At 37.6% G+C, this 13,163-nt stretch overlaps 1 protein-coding gene across 1 annotated transcript in view; it reads right to left on the reverse strand.

The window, feature by feature from the left end:
• The window catches only part of LOC126185073 (putative transcription factor capicua), a 316,920-nt gene that overhangs the window by 169,607 nt on the left and 134,150 nt on the right, over nt 1-13,163 (reverse strand). Inside the window, exons 8-10 of the mRNA XM_049927858.1 lie at nt 3,366-4,219; nt 1,776-2,161; nt 67-252 (exon numbers count right to left, since the gene is read on the reverse strand). Of these exons, the coding sequence (XP_049783815.1) occupies nt 67-252; nt 1,776-2,161; nt 3,366-4,219 (1,426 nt within the window). The remainder of the gene's footprint in view (nt 1-66; nt 253-1,775; nt 2,162-3,365; nt 4,220-13,163) is intronic.

Raw genomic sequence — 13,163 nt, forward strand, 5'->3', positions numbered from 1 at the left:
AAGATAATATCCATGGATCTCTGTTAACATAAATCTCACAGAGAAGGAGCTTGCAATGTTGCTTACCTCCAGTGCTAGGTCATGATACTTCCTTTTTTCTTCTTGACCCAATGCATACCACCATTCCCCGAGAATCTTTGATACAGTTCGATTATCCTGATTGGGGTGGCGCTGATGGACTAAAGCTCGATGTCTTTTGCTAAATATCATAAATGCATTCATTGGTCTACGTATTCGATCTCTCTCTTTCACCTGGAAATTTAAATTATTGAGTATATTTATTTGTTTTAATGGAAAACTTAAATAGTAAGGGGCCTAATTTTCTCAATTAAAAAAAAAATTCTGTTGAAATGAACAAAGATCTCCAGAAAACAAATCAGCAGCTAATATCAAGCTTTGTAAGAAATGCGCGTATTTCAGACAGCACTATCCAACATTATCATTATTATTAAGATAAGTTTAATTATTTTTTTCTTTTAAAATAAAAACAGCAACACATTCATAACAAATACACACAGTTCTCACACTTTACATGTATAAGGAACATTTTAAGCCACTGAAGGATGCTCGTCATACCTGAAACCAGTATTGCAATCTGTCATTTGGCTTTTCTGGGAGCAGTTACTTGCACAGTTTCAAAACTTAGTTGCTGCTCTCTACATTGATCTACTCTAGCCTACTGCTTCTGGTGCATTTTTCCTTCAGCTTTGCTTCCTTTCTCCCAACATGTGGCTTCCTCTAACATAGGGCCTGAACGAGCTGCCTGTTCCCCCTTTACAACCTCCACTAGCAAACAATCTCTTTGCTCCATGTAAAAGGAACCTGTTATTCCAAAAGCTAGAAGTACTTTTTTCTTTTTTATGCCTTTCCACCACTTTGTGATTCTCAAAATTGTTGCATGTCTATTTGAAAGCTCTTATGAAGGAATCTGTCTGAAGGCTGTTCAGTTTTTCACTTTATCTACGTGCCAGTCCACTGTTTAGCAGCCTGAAGCTCTATTTGGTTAGCACTGAACTGACTTCCATTTTTGTTACTTCTTTTATAACTTATGAATTCCCTTCTTCTCTTCTTTTGTATCTTAACTGCATCAATCTATATCAAGACAATGTGATTCACATACTTGTGGCACTCTCAAATGAGCAATTAAAGATTGGCCTACTTTTCCTTCTTAATGCCATTTTTTATACTTTAGTTCCTTCTATGTTGAAAGTCCTTACACACTGCTGCGATTTTTGAGACAACTGCACTCTATGACTTTTCCACAGGTTTATAATCTACGTAATCCCCACAAGAGATAGTTAATCTACAAAACTTCAGATTTAGGGCTCTTTTCAGGGGTTTGCCATGTTCATTTCTTCCTAGTCAAATAAACATGTAATTTCTCAAATAGTTATCTACAAATTAACAATACATCATATGGCCTGCTAAAAATACTAGGTAGTATTCTCAGTTACTTATAAAATGGACATCACTAGTCACTAATTTGACGCAAAACATGATATCTCTATAATGTTAGCTACACTGACACAGTTTTTGTAAGCCAACAATAAATATTATTTACAAGGAGTTAAATATAAGTGAAAACAGAGAGAAATTTAAGGAGAGTGAAGTTGCTGCAATCTTAAGACCAGAAGACAGAAATGTACAAGTAACCAGTTGAAAGTAGCACAATGCTTGGCGGTAAAACTGTAAGCAGAAAGAACACAACCTAAATATCACACATACTGTTACATAACTTTTCAAGACTACAAATAAACAAATTGCAAATAATCTACCTTTTGTGGACTTTGAGGTTCCTTTGTATTCTGTAGGGCACTGAGGGACTGTGTTCTGCGTTTGCATGCCGCAGCCGCATCGATAACTGTTTGATCTGAAGATGTGCCCTCAGGTTCAAATACATCGTCTTCTTCTTCTCCTGGAGGGAGCATGTCAACACAGTCGGCATCTCCTCCCGAGCCATCGAGATCGTCACTCGTTTTTATTTCTCTTTCTCGTTCGTGCTTCACGGACTCCGAGAAACATGAAGTTGATGCTGCAGGTGGACCAGATAGAGGTGGTGATAGATTGAGGGGTGGTGAGGAAGAGTTGCTCTGCGGGTTTGACAGTATAGGTACTAGAGACTCCCAAGGATATAAGGAGAGGGACTGAGAATTATTTGCACCTGGAGGAAAAATATTTCTCATTACAAAACTATCAAAAACTGATATTTTACATGCCACAAAATATCTTCAGTTCTTGTCTCTATCAAATGAGGTATAAAATAATTAAATGAAAGTTATACAGGACAGCAAATTTCATCATCTCATCTTTTCATTAGCTGCATTACCAGTAAGCTCAGCAACCATCAAGCCTTAAAAAAAGATCCCTTTCCACAAAATGTGGCATCTGGCCCTACAGATTCATTCTTGTGCAGTATTCCTATCTTGTTTTAGTGTTCTCAAACAACATGAAGGCACAAATAGTTGTGGCCCACTCAATCTGACACAATCTCTCAGCCCATTATTCAAGCTGCAGGGCTGATGTGGCAGTACAATATAGCTATACAGGGGTGTGTGTGTGTGTGTGTGTGTGTGTGTGTGTGTGTGTGTGTGTGTGTGTTTTAGTGTTTGTTATTCATGCTTTTCCCAATCTTCTCTTAGGTTCTCCATTAAGTTCTCAATCACAGTCTACAAGAAACACAAGAGGTGTGTGACTGCAACAAGAATTCAGCTTCAAATGCACTGAAGGTCATCCCAATTTACATTTCCTACACCACTAAAGGTGAATGTCAGGACAACCTCTCAAAGAACATGGCTTAAGTGTTCCACAGTCCTGTCAAATCTGAACTCATATTCCACACCTATGACACCCTTGTCGATGAGTGAGAAATGAGAGATGCAGTGACGGATTTCTTCTTCTTTTACCTTGCATGCAATAATTTTTACATTGCTATAGTATGTGGAAGCTCAGACTACTGTAGAATTCTGTATTTTTCTTACCACTTTCTTAACTAGCATAAAGATGAATTGTATTTGCCTCTTTTTTTCTAGGTTAAGTTTACATGTATGACACATTGAAAAAGGGGATCACAACCACCCTAAGAACTAAGTGAGGTGAGGACTGGGGTTTCAGTCACACATTCATTCATTCCAATGCAAATATTCCCAGTTTCCTTAAACAAATTGACAATGGAACATAAAATTGCAGCCCAATTTCTCAATCTTCAAAACTGGTAAAAATACTATCACAATTCTGTTATGATATGCCAAACAACAGCAGAAGTATTAGTGAGAAACAAAACAGAATATGACACACATTGACAAGTATAATCACAGTGAAATGATCAATTAGTACTAATAAAATGCAAAACTTGTTTGTGTACTTACTGATGTTGTTTCTTTCCCGAGGTTCTCCCCTTTTCTGAGCAGGTGGCAGTACAGGCAAAAGATGCATAGGGTGCACAATTACAGGTTGGTTGTTCACCGGAGGTACAGTCAGTGGCGACTGTTCCCGGGTTGTTGGCGTCTTTGCTGTTTCTACAGCCTGCGATGTAGAAACATGAAGGCCAATTTTACTGGCCTGTTTCAAGACTGATGCACTGTCAACAACTACTGATTGTTGGAGATGATTTGAAGTGGGAACGTGATTTGTCACGAGAGCTGGAAGTTTCTCAGAGTCATTCTTCACTGTGATGTATTTCTTTTCAGGCTGTGGTGCTTGTTGTTGTATTACACAGTAAATTTCATCACTGCCAACAGTATTTACCGAAGCAGAGCAATCTATTGCTTCATTTTTCACCATTGGTAACAACGGAATACTACTATGCTGTGTCGGCTGCTTTAGATGTCGTTCCGACCTAACTGGGTCAGTATGTGCATGTGGTGTTGTCTGCAGATCCTGAGGACTCGTCAGAGCCTGTTGTAGGATTATGTTCTGCTGTTGCTGGTGGTGATGCTGTGGAGTGGATGTTACACTATTTGGATACCCATCATTCGACTGCTGCTGTGATGGAACATCACTATAGGAGCAAGAAACTGGACTGTCAATGTGCCACGAATGGTGCTGCTGATGGGAATTCATCACAGAAGATGTTAGTGGTCCACGCCCAGGATTTGGTGACATTCGAATGACACTCGTTGCCATGCCAGATGTGTGATTCTGTGAAGATCCCATGTTACCCGGTGACGGATGAGGTGGTGAATGCTGAACACTAACTTGATTCGGACGAAGTAATTCGGGCCTGTAAATAAAAACACACTCAGAAAAGAATGAAAGACGTACAGTAACCAGACATTTTTTGCTATGGAAAGTACGTGAAAAATAGAAAGAAAAAAAAAAATACAAAAATCTCTTGCCAGTAATAAGGAAAATTCAATGTGTATTGAACTCTGTCAAAAGCAAAATCTTTTCAGTACAAAGGAATTCCTATCAAATTATTATATTTGTTCCTTTTAAAATTTTAAAATTGTTGAATGTGTATTTACAGAGTTCATGGCTTATTAAATCTGTAAAACTGTGAAACTTAACCACATTAATATGCAACACTTCAGCAACCGCAGGTTCCACAGGTGACAACGAGGATAAGATACAATAGAAAGAGCAGTCAGAAATGGGATGAAGAAGGGAGAAGATAGAAGGACAATAAATGGGGCAAAAAGTAGCAACTGTATGTTAAAAACAAAGCCCAAGTTATTGAGAACTTCATAAAAGCAATATCCTATCCACATATTACAAGTAATAATGAAGATAAAAATATAAAGAGAGAATCCAATCAAGACACTGTTAAAACATTAACATTCAACACTTCAGTGAATTTTGAGTGAGACTGTATCTGCGATCATTCTGCAAATATTTATAAATAGAGAAAGGAATATTCTATATTAACGGACACTAGAGGTGGTAATAAATATTCTTGTTCACTGCCGCATCCTTCAGAAGAGGATTTTTGCTAAGCTATTGTTTTTCAATGCCTTCGACTGTCAAAATGGTCCACTGTGCTTCTTTCTCAAAACATTTTTCCTTCAGTTTTCACATGGTTGTAGTGAGGAACGAGTATCTCAGTATGACAAATCTCATCTTTCAGTTATTTCTTAGAGCTAAAGAATTACCCAGCCAAGAATTTAAAATTTTACGTAAGGACTGAAAATTATTACAGATAAATACTGCAGTTTTCAGACTAGTACCACATCTAGGAGGAAGGTGGTGACACAGCTTATGCACTGCTTGAAGAAAGCACATTGTGAACAGCATTCTCAGCCATGGCAACAGTACCTTCTTCAACAATTCATGGTGCAATTGGCTCTTGGCCAACCCCGGGAGCAATTTCCAAATCACCGGTTAATTCAAACTTCCAAATCCCATTATCCAACTCCGGTGTGGAAAGAGGACCTCTCTGTATTCCTTTAATGTGTCAATACTCGCAAAGAACAGCAGCACTATTGCTGCTGTTTTGATACAACTTCATGAGTACAGCCTACTCACTTTCTACAGACCCTTGTTGACTCTCTGCTGCTGTAATGCACACTGCTGCTTGTGTTCCATCATAGTTACCGTATCAGTGCCAATGCCTAACAGCAAGTCATGACACTAACAATACTAACACCAGAAATCCTTCAGTGCACAGCATGGTCATCATTCCTATAAAGTTGTGTACTCATACAGTAAATAGTGTCCCGTCTACACTGGCTCAAGTAGTACACGTTTTATCTGGGTACCTTCCATTAGGAATGTGAGTGCACTCAACAACTGTATATGACTTTCAAATGATAGAGCATAGCAATCAGTTGTCCTCTTCTTGCAGGTTTTATTCAGCAAACCTAGTGTCTAGCCATTATCAATGCACCATTTCATACTATCAATGCATGTTCTAGTTTGTCAGTCCCCTATTGTTCGAGTTTCTGTCACAGTTTGTGGCGGTCCCATCTGCTTTTAATTCGTCGTTTGTTGTCCTCACTGTCGACGTACTGCGTTGCTACACTGGCTGAAAAATGGGGGTTGTGGATTCTAACACTGACTACTTTAAATAATGCAGCCAACAGATGCACAGTTGCATTTCACAGTACTTTAATTTCACTGTTAACAACCCCCCAATAATACACAGTTATATGGCCAGTGCACTAATGTTTAATGTTTGATAAGCCTCATTAATAGTTAGCAGGTGAAACTCCACATACGGCTACAACATTTTCTTGTTGAACATCTATGAGCAGTAAAACCTAACCACAAAGTTCACAGTTCTTGAAGAATAATCAGGTACCTCTGGAGCAGACACTGTCACAGGTTTTTACACACAGCCTAATTGTTTAACACTTCTTTCACAGTTAATTTGAAGCATTGTTGTTGTTCTAACCAGCACAGGTTACTTGTCTGAAACCCGGCCATGGACTGACTGTGCCGTGACAGAAAATTGGTACTGAAACTACACACTGTTCTAAGTTAAATTTACATAAATTACAATTAAAACTTAAGTCATTAAATTAACTGAATACATCGAAAAATTGGTTGATGAAATTAACAAATATAGTTACCCAAACGATACTTCTGACAAAACTGTTAATTACTTTGGAATTAATTAAGGGTTAGTTTTGCTAACTTGTTTTTGAATAGAGCTAAATAAATACTTTAATTTAAGATTACTAGTACTTCATCTTCCAAATGTTTACAATTATTACGCAATTTATACTTGTTTATATGTCAACAATAGAATTTAAGTTGCGAAACAATCATTGATTTCACCCTATAACAAATGATACTAACTAAGAATAGTCAAAATAAATCAGAAAATCAATTACATACATAAAACTAAGCACAAAATAAGATCTGGTGTTATATTCTTTAAAACTGAGTGCCGATCTTTCTCTTTTATGGAAATGCAGATTATATTAATGTATGTTAATGATAATTAGTTAAAAGTCACAAAATGAATTTAAGGAGGCAGTGGCAAAACAAGAGGGGAATTAAAATTATCTCAGCTTGCTTCATCACAAGTTCTTTCAAGAAGCCCGAAAAACAGGAGACTGACGTACTAGAAGGTGAATTCATACTATCAAATGTTGGATTGATAATGGCTAGGCACAAGCCATAATCTAGATATGCCGAATAAAACCTGCAAGAAAAGGATGACCAATTGCTGTGCTTTATCATCTGAAATTTGACAGTAAAAGTTTATTTACAACCACACTGTACTTTCCTTCTTCAGTCTATGTCAAGTTTCAAAACAATTCTACAGTTACCTTTCCTACTTTTGTTAGACCAGCAGTTGATGTGTAAACAATAAATTTTCCAACAGAAATAAATCACTAGAAAGATAAAAAGTATTCCCCAAAATACCTTCTTTCTTTTTTTTGGGAGGGGGGGGGGGGGAATGAACATGTGTTAGAAAAAGAGGGGGCAATGAGGAGACAGTAAATTCTTTTAGGTTTACAAGTGCCAGACAGGGTGTACAATGAGGCTGAATATCCCTGGTAGGGATGAATGGAAATAGATTAATGCATGAAACCTGCAATTTTCAGATTAACTTTTGCACATAACAGATACACAGGGAACATCTGTCTCTCTCAATATTCTTTAAAAACCAAAATGTTGGACAATCTCTTCAATACATTTCTTCTGTGGCAAACTCTTTTAGGCAAAAACATTCACCAGCATGTCCAAAATAACTGTAACTAAAATATGTTATGAAACAGTTAAAAGTGTGGAAAAAGAAAACAAAGATGCTACATCAGCCTTGGATGGGGGGGGGGGGGGGGGGGGGAGCTGCAAACAGGTGCAACAAAATCATAGTTAGGATTGTTTAATTTCATGTTTTCTTTGCTTGATGCGTCATTAACAACTACTGAAATAGCAAAATATTTATGGTGCAGGTAGTTAAATTAATTCTTTCTGTAAGGAACCCATTACGTCTTATTGTAGGCCAACAGAAAAAAACGTAATGTCTAGAGGGCTCAAAGGAAGTGTCTTACAGATCTGTATTTACTGACAACACAAACAGTACATCAGACAGACTCAGCAGTATTCTTGAATTGTTCATGCATGATGATAATTGTCTAATGGCAGTTATCTCTGCTGGATGATAATTGTCTAATGGGAAGTATCTCTGCTGAGGAACTTGAAAAAATCCTGAATGGTTTAGATGAAATTGCCACTTGATGAAACAAAGCTTACCTTAAAAGAAAATAGCTACCATATTTACTCGAATCTAAGCTGCACTTTTTTCCGGTTTTTGTAATCCAAAAAACCGCCTGTGGCTTAGAATCGAGTGCAAAGTAAGCGGAAGTTCTAAAAATGTTGGTAGGTGCTGCCACAACTAACTTCTGCCATCGAATGTATGTAGTGCTACACAGGCATGTGTTGCAGGCACAAAGATAAATACTGGCGCCAAAACCTCTGCCTCAGTAAATAAATTAAAAAAGAAAGTACACATTATCCAACGAAGTAAATACAAATTCTGTATTGTTCATTTTCGAATGTAGCAGCATTTCAATGTACTACGAAAATCCGACTGGCAAGGCTGTTTGGGATGTTTGTCAATATGGCCAACTCTACGTTCTGAATTTTTTCCTACCTGTGAGAAGAGATGGTTGCTAATAGCAACTTTTAGGAATTGTGAGTCACATGCAGTATTCTCTTCACCATAAGAATAATACGGATATAAACATTTTTCCATGTATTCTTTCGTGTTTGCTGCTATCTCATTTAAATCCTGTCTGCCTAATAAACTACGAAACTAGAGTGAGACAACAGCAAACGCGGAAGAATATACATATCATGTCATGTTGATATTCGTATTATTCGTATGCCTAATAGTGATACAGTCAGAAATGAAGCCCGGCAATTGACTAGATTTTCAAATCTAAGATGACTCTAGTTTCTGTGCAGAATGTAATGTACTAAAGAGGCGCCTGCAAAGATTTTCAAATGGAGAAAAATTTTCGCTAAACTCACGTTCAGAACATCTTCTATCATACACGTCTATTATTTGGTTCATGTTGATCACTATCAAAGAAAGCAGCAGTGTAAGTAACAATAAATAGCAGTCTCTTGCCGTTGTTTTGCTTATGAGGTAATTCCTCCCGCGACCGGCAACAGGTCGAAACACTCATTATCAGAATGCGACAAACAATGCATGACACAGTACAATAATGTATTTTCAGCTTACAGTGATGTAAAAACCTATAACAAAGAGAACGGCACTTATCAGATCGAAGAAAAATAAGCAATCCATTCAAACCAGATGAAGCATGTCAAAAAGGAAGGGTACCCGTATAAATACGGACGGAGTGCCTGACGCATAGCAGTGGCTACCTGGTAAAGCTTAACTGCTAAGCTTACGACTTGAACCAAACTACTGTAGCTGTATCGTCATTCATTCGACCTAAATTGTGTCTCATATTACAATGGACCAACTTTGTTTCGATTTGGACATGCGGCCTAAAACTTTTCTCTCCCCTTGAATTTTGAGTCTCAAATTTCAGGTGCGGCTTAAGATTCGGGAAAAATTTTTTTTCCCTTGATTTCGAGTCTCATTTTTCAGGTGTGGCTTAGATTTGAGTGCAGCTTAGATTTGAGTAAATACAGTATATGATACTGCAAGGACACAAGAAAAGTATTTGATTACAATATGAGTATATGCCTCTGGTGTTGGTGGTTTATCTGAAATATTTAGAGCTGTACTCAAAATGTGATGGGAAAGATGGTTGCAATTTAATGCCTCATTGATGTTGAGGATATTGCTAGATGGAGGACTCAATTGGTTAGGCAACAACATGAATGGATTTGATGAAGGTTTCTCAGGTCTCCAGCCGGGTGGTAGCGTTGATATCTCGCGACGTTTCGGGAAGTGTCATACTACCCATCTTCTGGCGAAGTGTCGAGATTCGTGGAGAGCGGGCTATTTATATGGCAGTCACCCCCTCCACTAGACCTGCGGTCCACCGCAGCCACCCGAGGTCTAGTGGAGGGGATGACCGCCATATAAATAGCCCGCTCTCCGCGAATCTCGACACTTTGCCAGAAAATGGGTAGTATGACACTTCCCGAAACGTCGCGAGATATCAACGCTACCACCCGGCTGGAGACCCGAGAAACCTTCATCAATAGTTTACGCCGGGAAAGCCTACAGTCACATGAATGGATTTGTGTGTGACCATTTTTAAAGATAAATACTAGAATCTGTCTCAAGTTATTTAGGAAACCCACAGAAAAACTAAACTGGAGAGATGAACTGGGGATTGAAGCCCTATGTCTACTCATTACAAGTCTAGGGTGTCAAGCCACCTTGCTAAGTTAAGATACTACAAAGCAGAAAGCATATATCAAACCAGTTGTAACATGAGCCACAGAAAGGTCTACATTTATTAGGTCAACCTCAGAAAATGCAGTGCAATTGAAATGAGAGACCAAGTTCCTCAACAATTCAGTTTCAATAAAATCATTGGTGGGCAGCTACAATTGTAGCCATCCTGTTCAGTCACTGCTATAATGATACAGAGATGATCAAGAAACTTACACGAGTATCACCAGGGGAGGAGAAAGGGGGGAGGGGGAAGTTAGGTGAGTACGTAAATTTAGAGAACTAATATCCAACAATATCCGAGATAAACAATATAAGCCTGCTGAGTAAAGAAACTTAGAGAATCAGCATTCATAATAAACAGTAAATGTTTGCCAATCCTCATTTTATATTTTGAACAAGATATTAAGCATGAAATGGTATACATCTTTGCTTGTATGAGAGAAGACAAATATGCACCCTCTAGTTTCATTCAAAACTCAAACACTTAAGTGTGTGATTCATAATGTAACAAAGTGGCATCACTTTTTGGTGATATTACCATTTTTATTTATTTTTTAAATAGTTAGACATAGAAATTTGAAAGTTTTCTAGACTATGTGCTTGAAGACAAAATTGATTAAAAAGAAATTGGAAAGTCTAGGATGGAATAACAACAAAGAATAAAAAAAACAGTTATTGGAAAACAACTCTTTTCCCATCCAGTTCAATAATTAAACAATCTGCAGAACACTGAACTTGAAACTCTAGTATATAAGCTCCGATTACATGTTGAAGTGCCCTTTAGTGGGTCGTGCAACCAACACTCCACGTTGCTGCAGATAGAACCTACAAGTACTTATAGTGGAAGTAGAACCAAAAATAAACTCTATTCCACTTCACAGGAAGACTCTTTTGTCTAATCGCTATAGTGCAGATACTACAACATGCGGGCTGAACAAGTCCCATCTACTTCTAGCATGTCAGCCAGCCTGCATCCATATTCTGTATTTCTGTAAAGCAAAATTGACACCTGGGTCACTGATCCCTTCTGGTGTCAATGAGAGTTGTATTTGAGCACTGTAATGGACCAGTAGTAGTCTCTTCATGCATTTCAAAATAAGGAACTATGTACAACACAAAGCAAATCTGAGGTACCCGATCCATTTGGTTATCGCCACCGCACAATTGATTACCAAGGTGGCAAATGAAGTATTTCAGAACCTATCTCTACCACTATCTTATGAAACCGCAGTTATAAACACCCCACATCTAAAGCTGCCACATTTTAGTATGTGGAATTTCGCATAATACAAACTTTAGCTACCAGACAAATGCAAGTGTTTCTTTGTTCTGAGAGGTTAAGCCCTATGAGTGAGTCGTAAGTTGTCACATGTAGCATGTATCTTACAAAGATTATTTAACCTCACACTGTTTGATATAGGACCAGAGCTTAACTTATGAGCATACTGATACTTTGTTTCTTTCAGGCATAGATGCACTCTTTATTTTCCAGGTGTGTTCTTCTGCACAGTCTCTTCTCAAAATGGGATTTGCCAGCTGTTGTGCAACAGTAGTAATAGAAAGCAGGTAACTTTTTTGATATTTACACGAGAAAATTAAGCTGCTTAGAACTCTCTCTGATGAAATGGTTCATCTGGATACAATTCACTATGGAATAGTATTTATTATGCGATCACATTTTCACATTTTGAGGCAGATTTTGCCTCTACATTCACATTTGGCTCAAATGTGAATTTTTTAGGTCCATACTGATTAATGCTGATTAATAATTTCATCAAGGATTGCACAATTTCTTTCAGGATATACAAACATATTTATTTCTTAAATAACTCCAGATTTCCTAAGATACCGAAGAAAAGTATATGAATGAACCATGAGGCTATAGATAATGGTATCTCCAAGAATGTCCTCATTGTTGTGGGTGATTATTCGTAAATCATTCTTTGTGAGAGTGAGCACTTATATGGAAGGCTGGAATGGACAGTGTCTTGAAGGTATTTTGTGATTTGCCATGGGGATGTTCTGTGTAATGTAAAAAGGGAACTCATTAGCTCCAGGGAACCTGTGGCAGCCCAACTCACATTTTGAGGCAGATTTTGCCTCTACATTCACATTTGGCTCAAATGTGAATTTTTTAGGTCCATACTGATTAATGCTGGTTAATAATTTCATCAAGGATTGCACAATTTCTTTCAGGATATACAAACATATTTATTTCTTAAATAACTCCAGATTTCCTAAGATACCACACACAGTGCAACCATCAATCACATCAGAACCACGCAAAGACAACTAAAACTGGACCAGATGTATCACATCCGCTGTCTGTGGTCTCTGGGTAATGTATTTTAACAATATGAGGCATCTTATTTTCATATCCCTCAGGTGAGAACTTCATACTAATATAGTGCTGCATGTAAGTCCAACATACTTAAAATTTTGAATCATTTCAGTTTTCTAAATTTAATTCCATTAAAAACAACACACTGCAGATAAGAGCAATTCTTACACATTTCTAAATATGGAACTTAAGTTACATTGCATGTGATCTCAACTTTAAAATCTTGCTTTCAGCTGTAACACATAAGGCTGAAACTGGGAAAAAAGCTCTAAATACAAATTAACCCACAAATAAGTAGCATTCAACTCTACAACTTTCCATAAATTTCATGCAACAGTAGTAATAGTCGCACCTAAAGCATACGGTCCTCTCCTTTGAAACATTCCAACAGGGAAACCACAAATCACTATGTGAAAGACTGCTAGACTTGGCAGTACTGGTAATGGACCCGATTTATAAACCTTTGTGAAGTTTTTGTCCTGGGACTAATTCTTACCTTGAAATCTATGGCAGCTTCAATTTTTGCTTTTAAAGTTATCCTGTGGGAAA

This window comes from Schistocerca cancellata, chromosome 4 (assembly GCF_023864275.1).
Source record: "Schistocerca cancellata isolate TAMUIC-IGC-003103 chromosome 4, iqSchCanc2.1, whole genome shotgun sequence".
NCBI classification, from domain to species: Eukaryota; Metazoa; Arthropoda; class Insecta; order Orthoptera; family Acrididae; genus Schistocerca; species Schistocerca cancellata.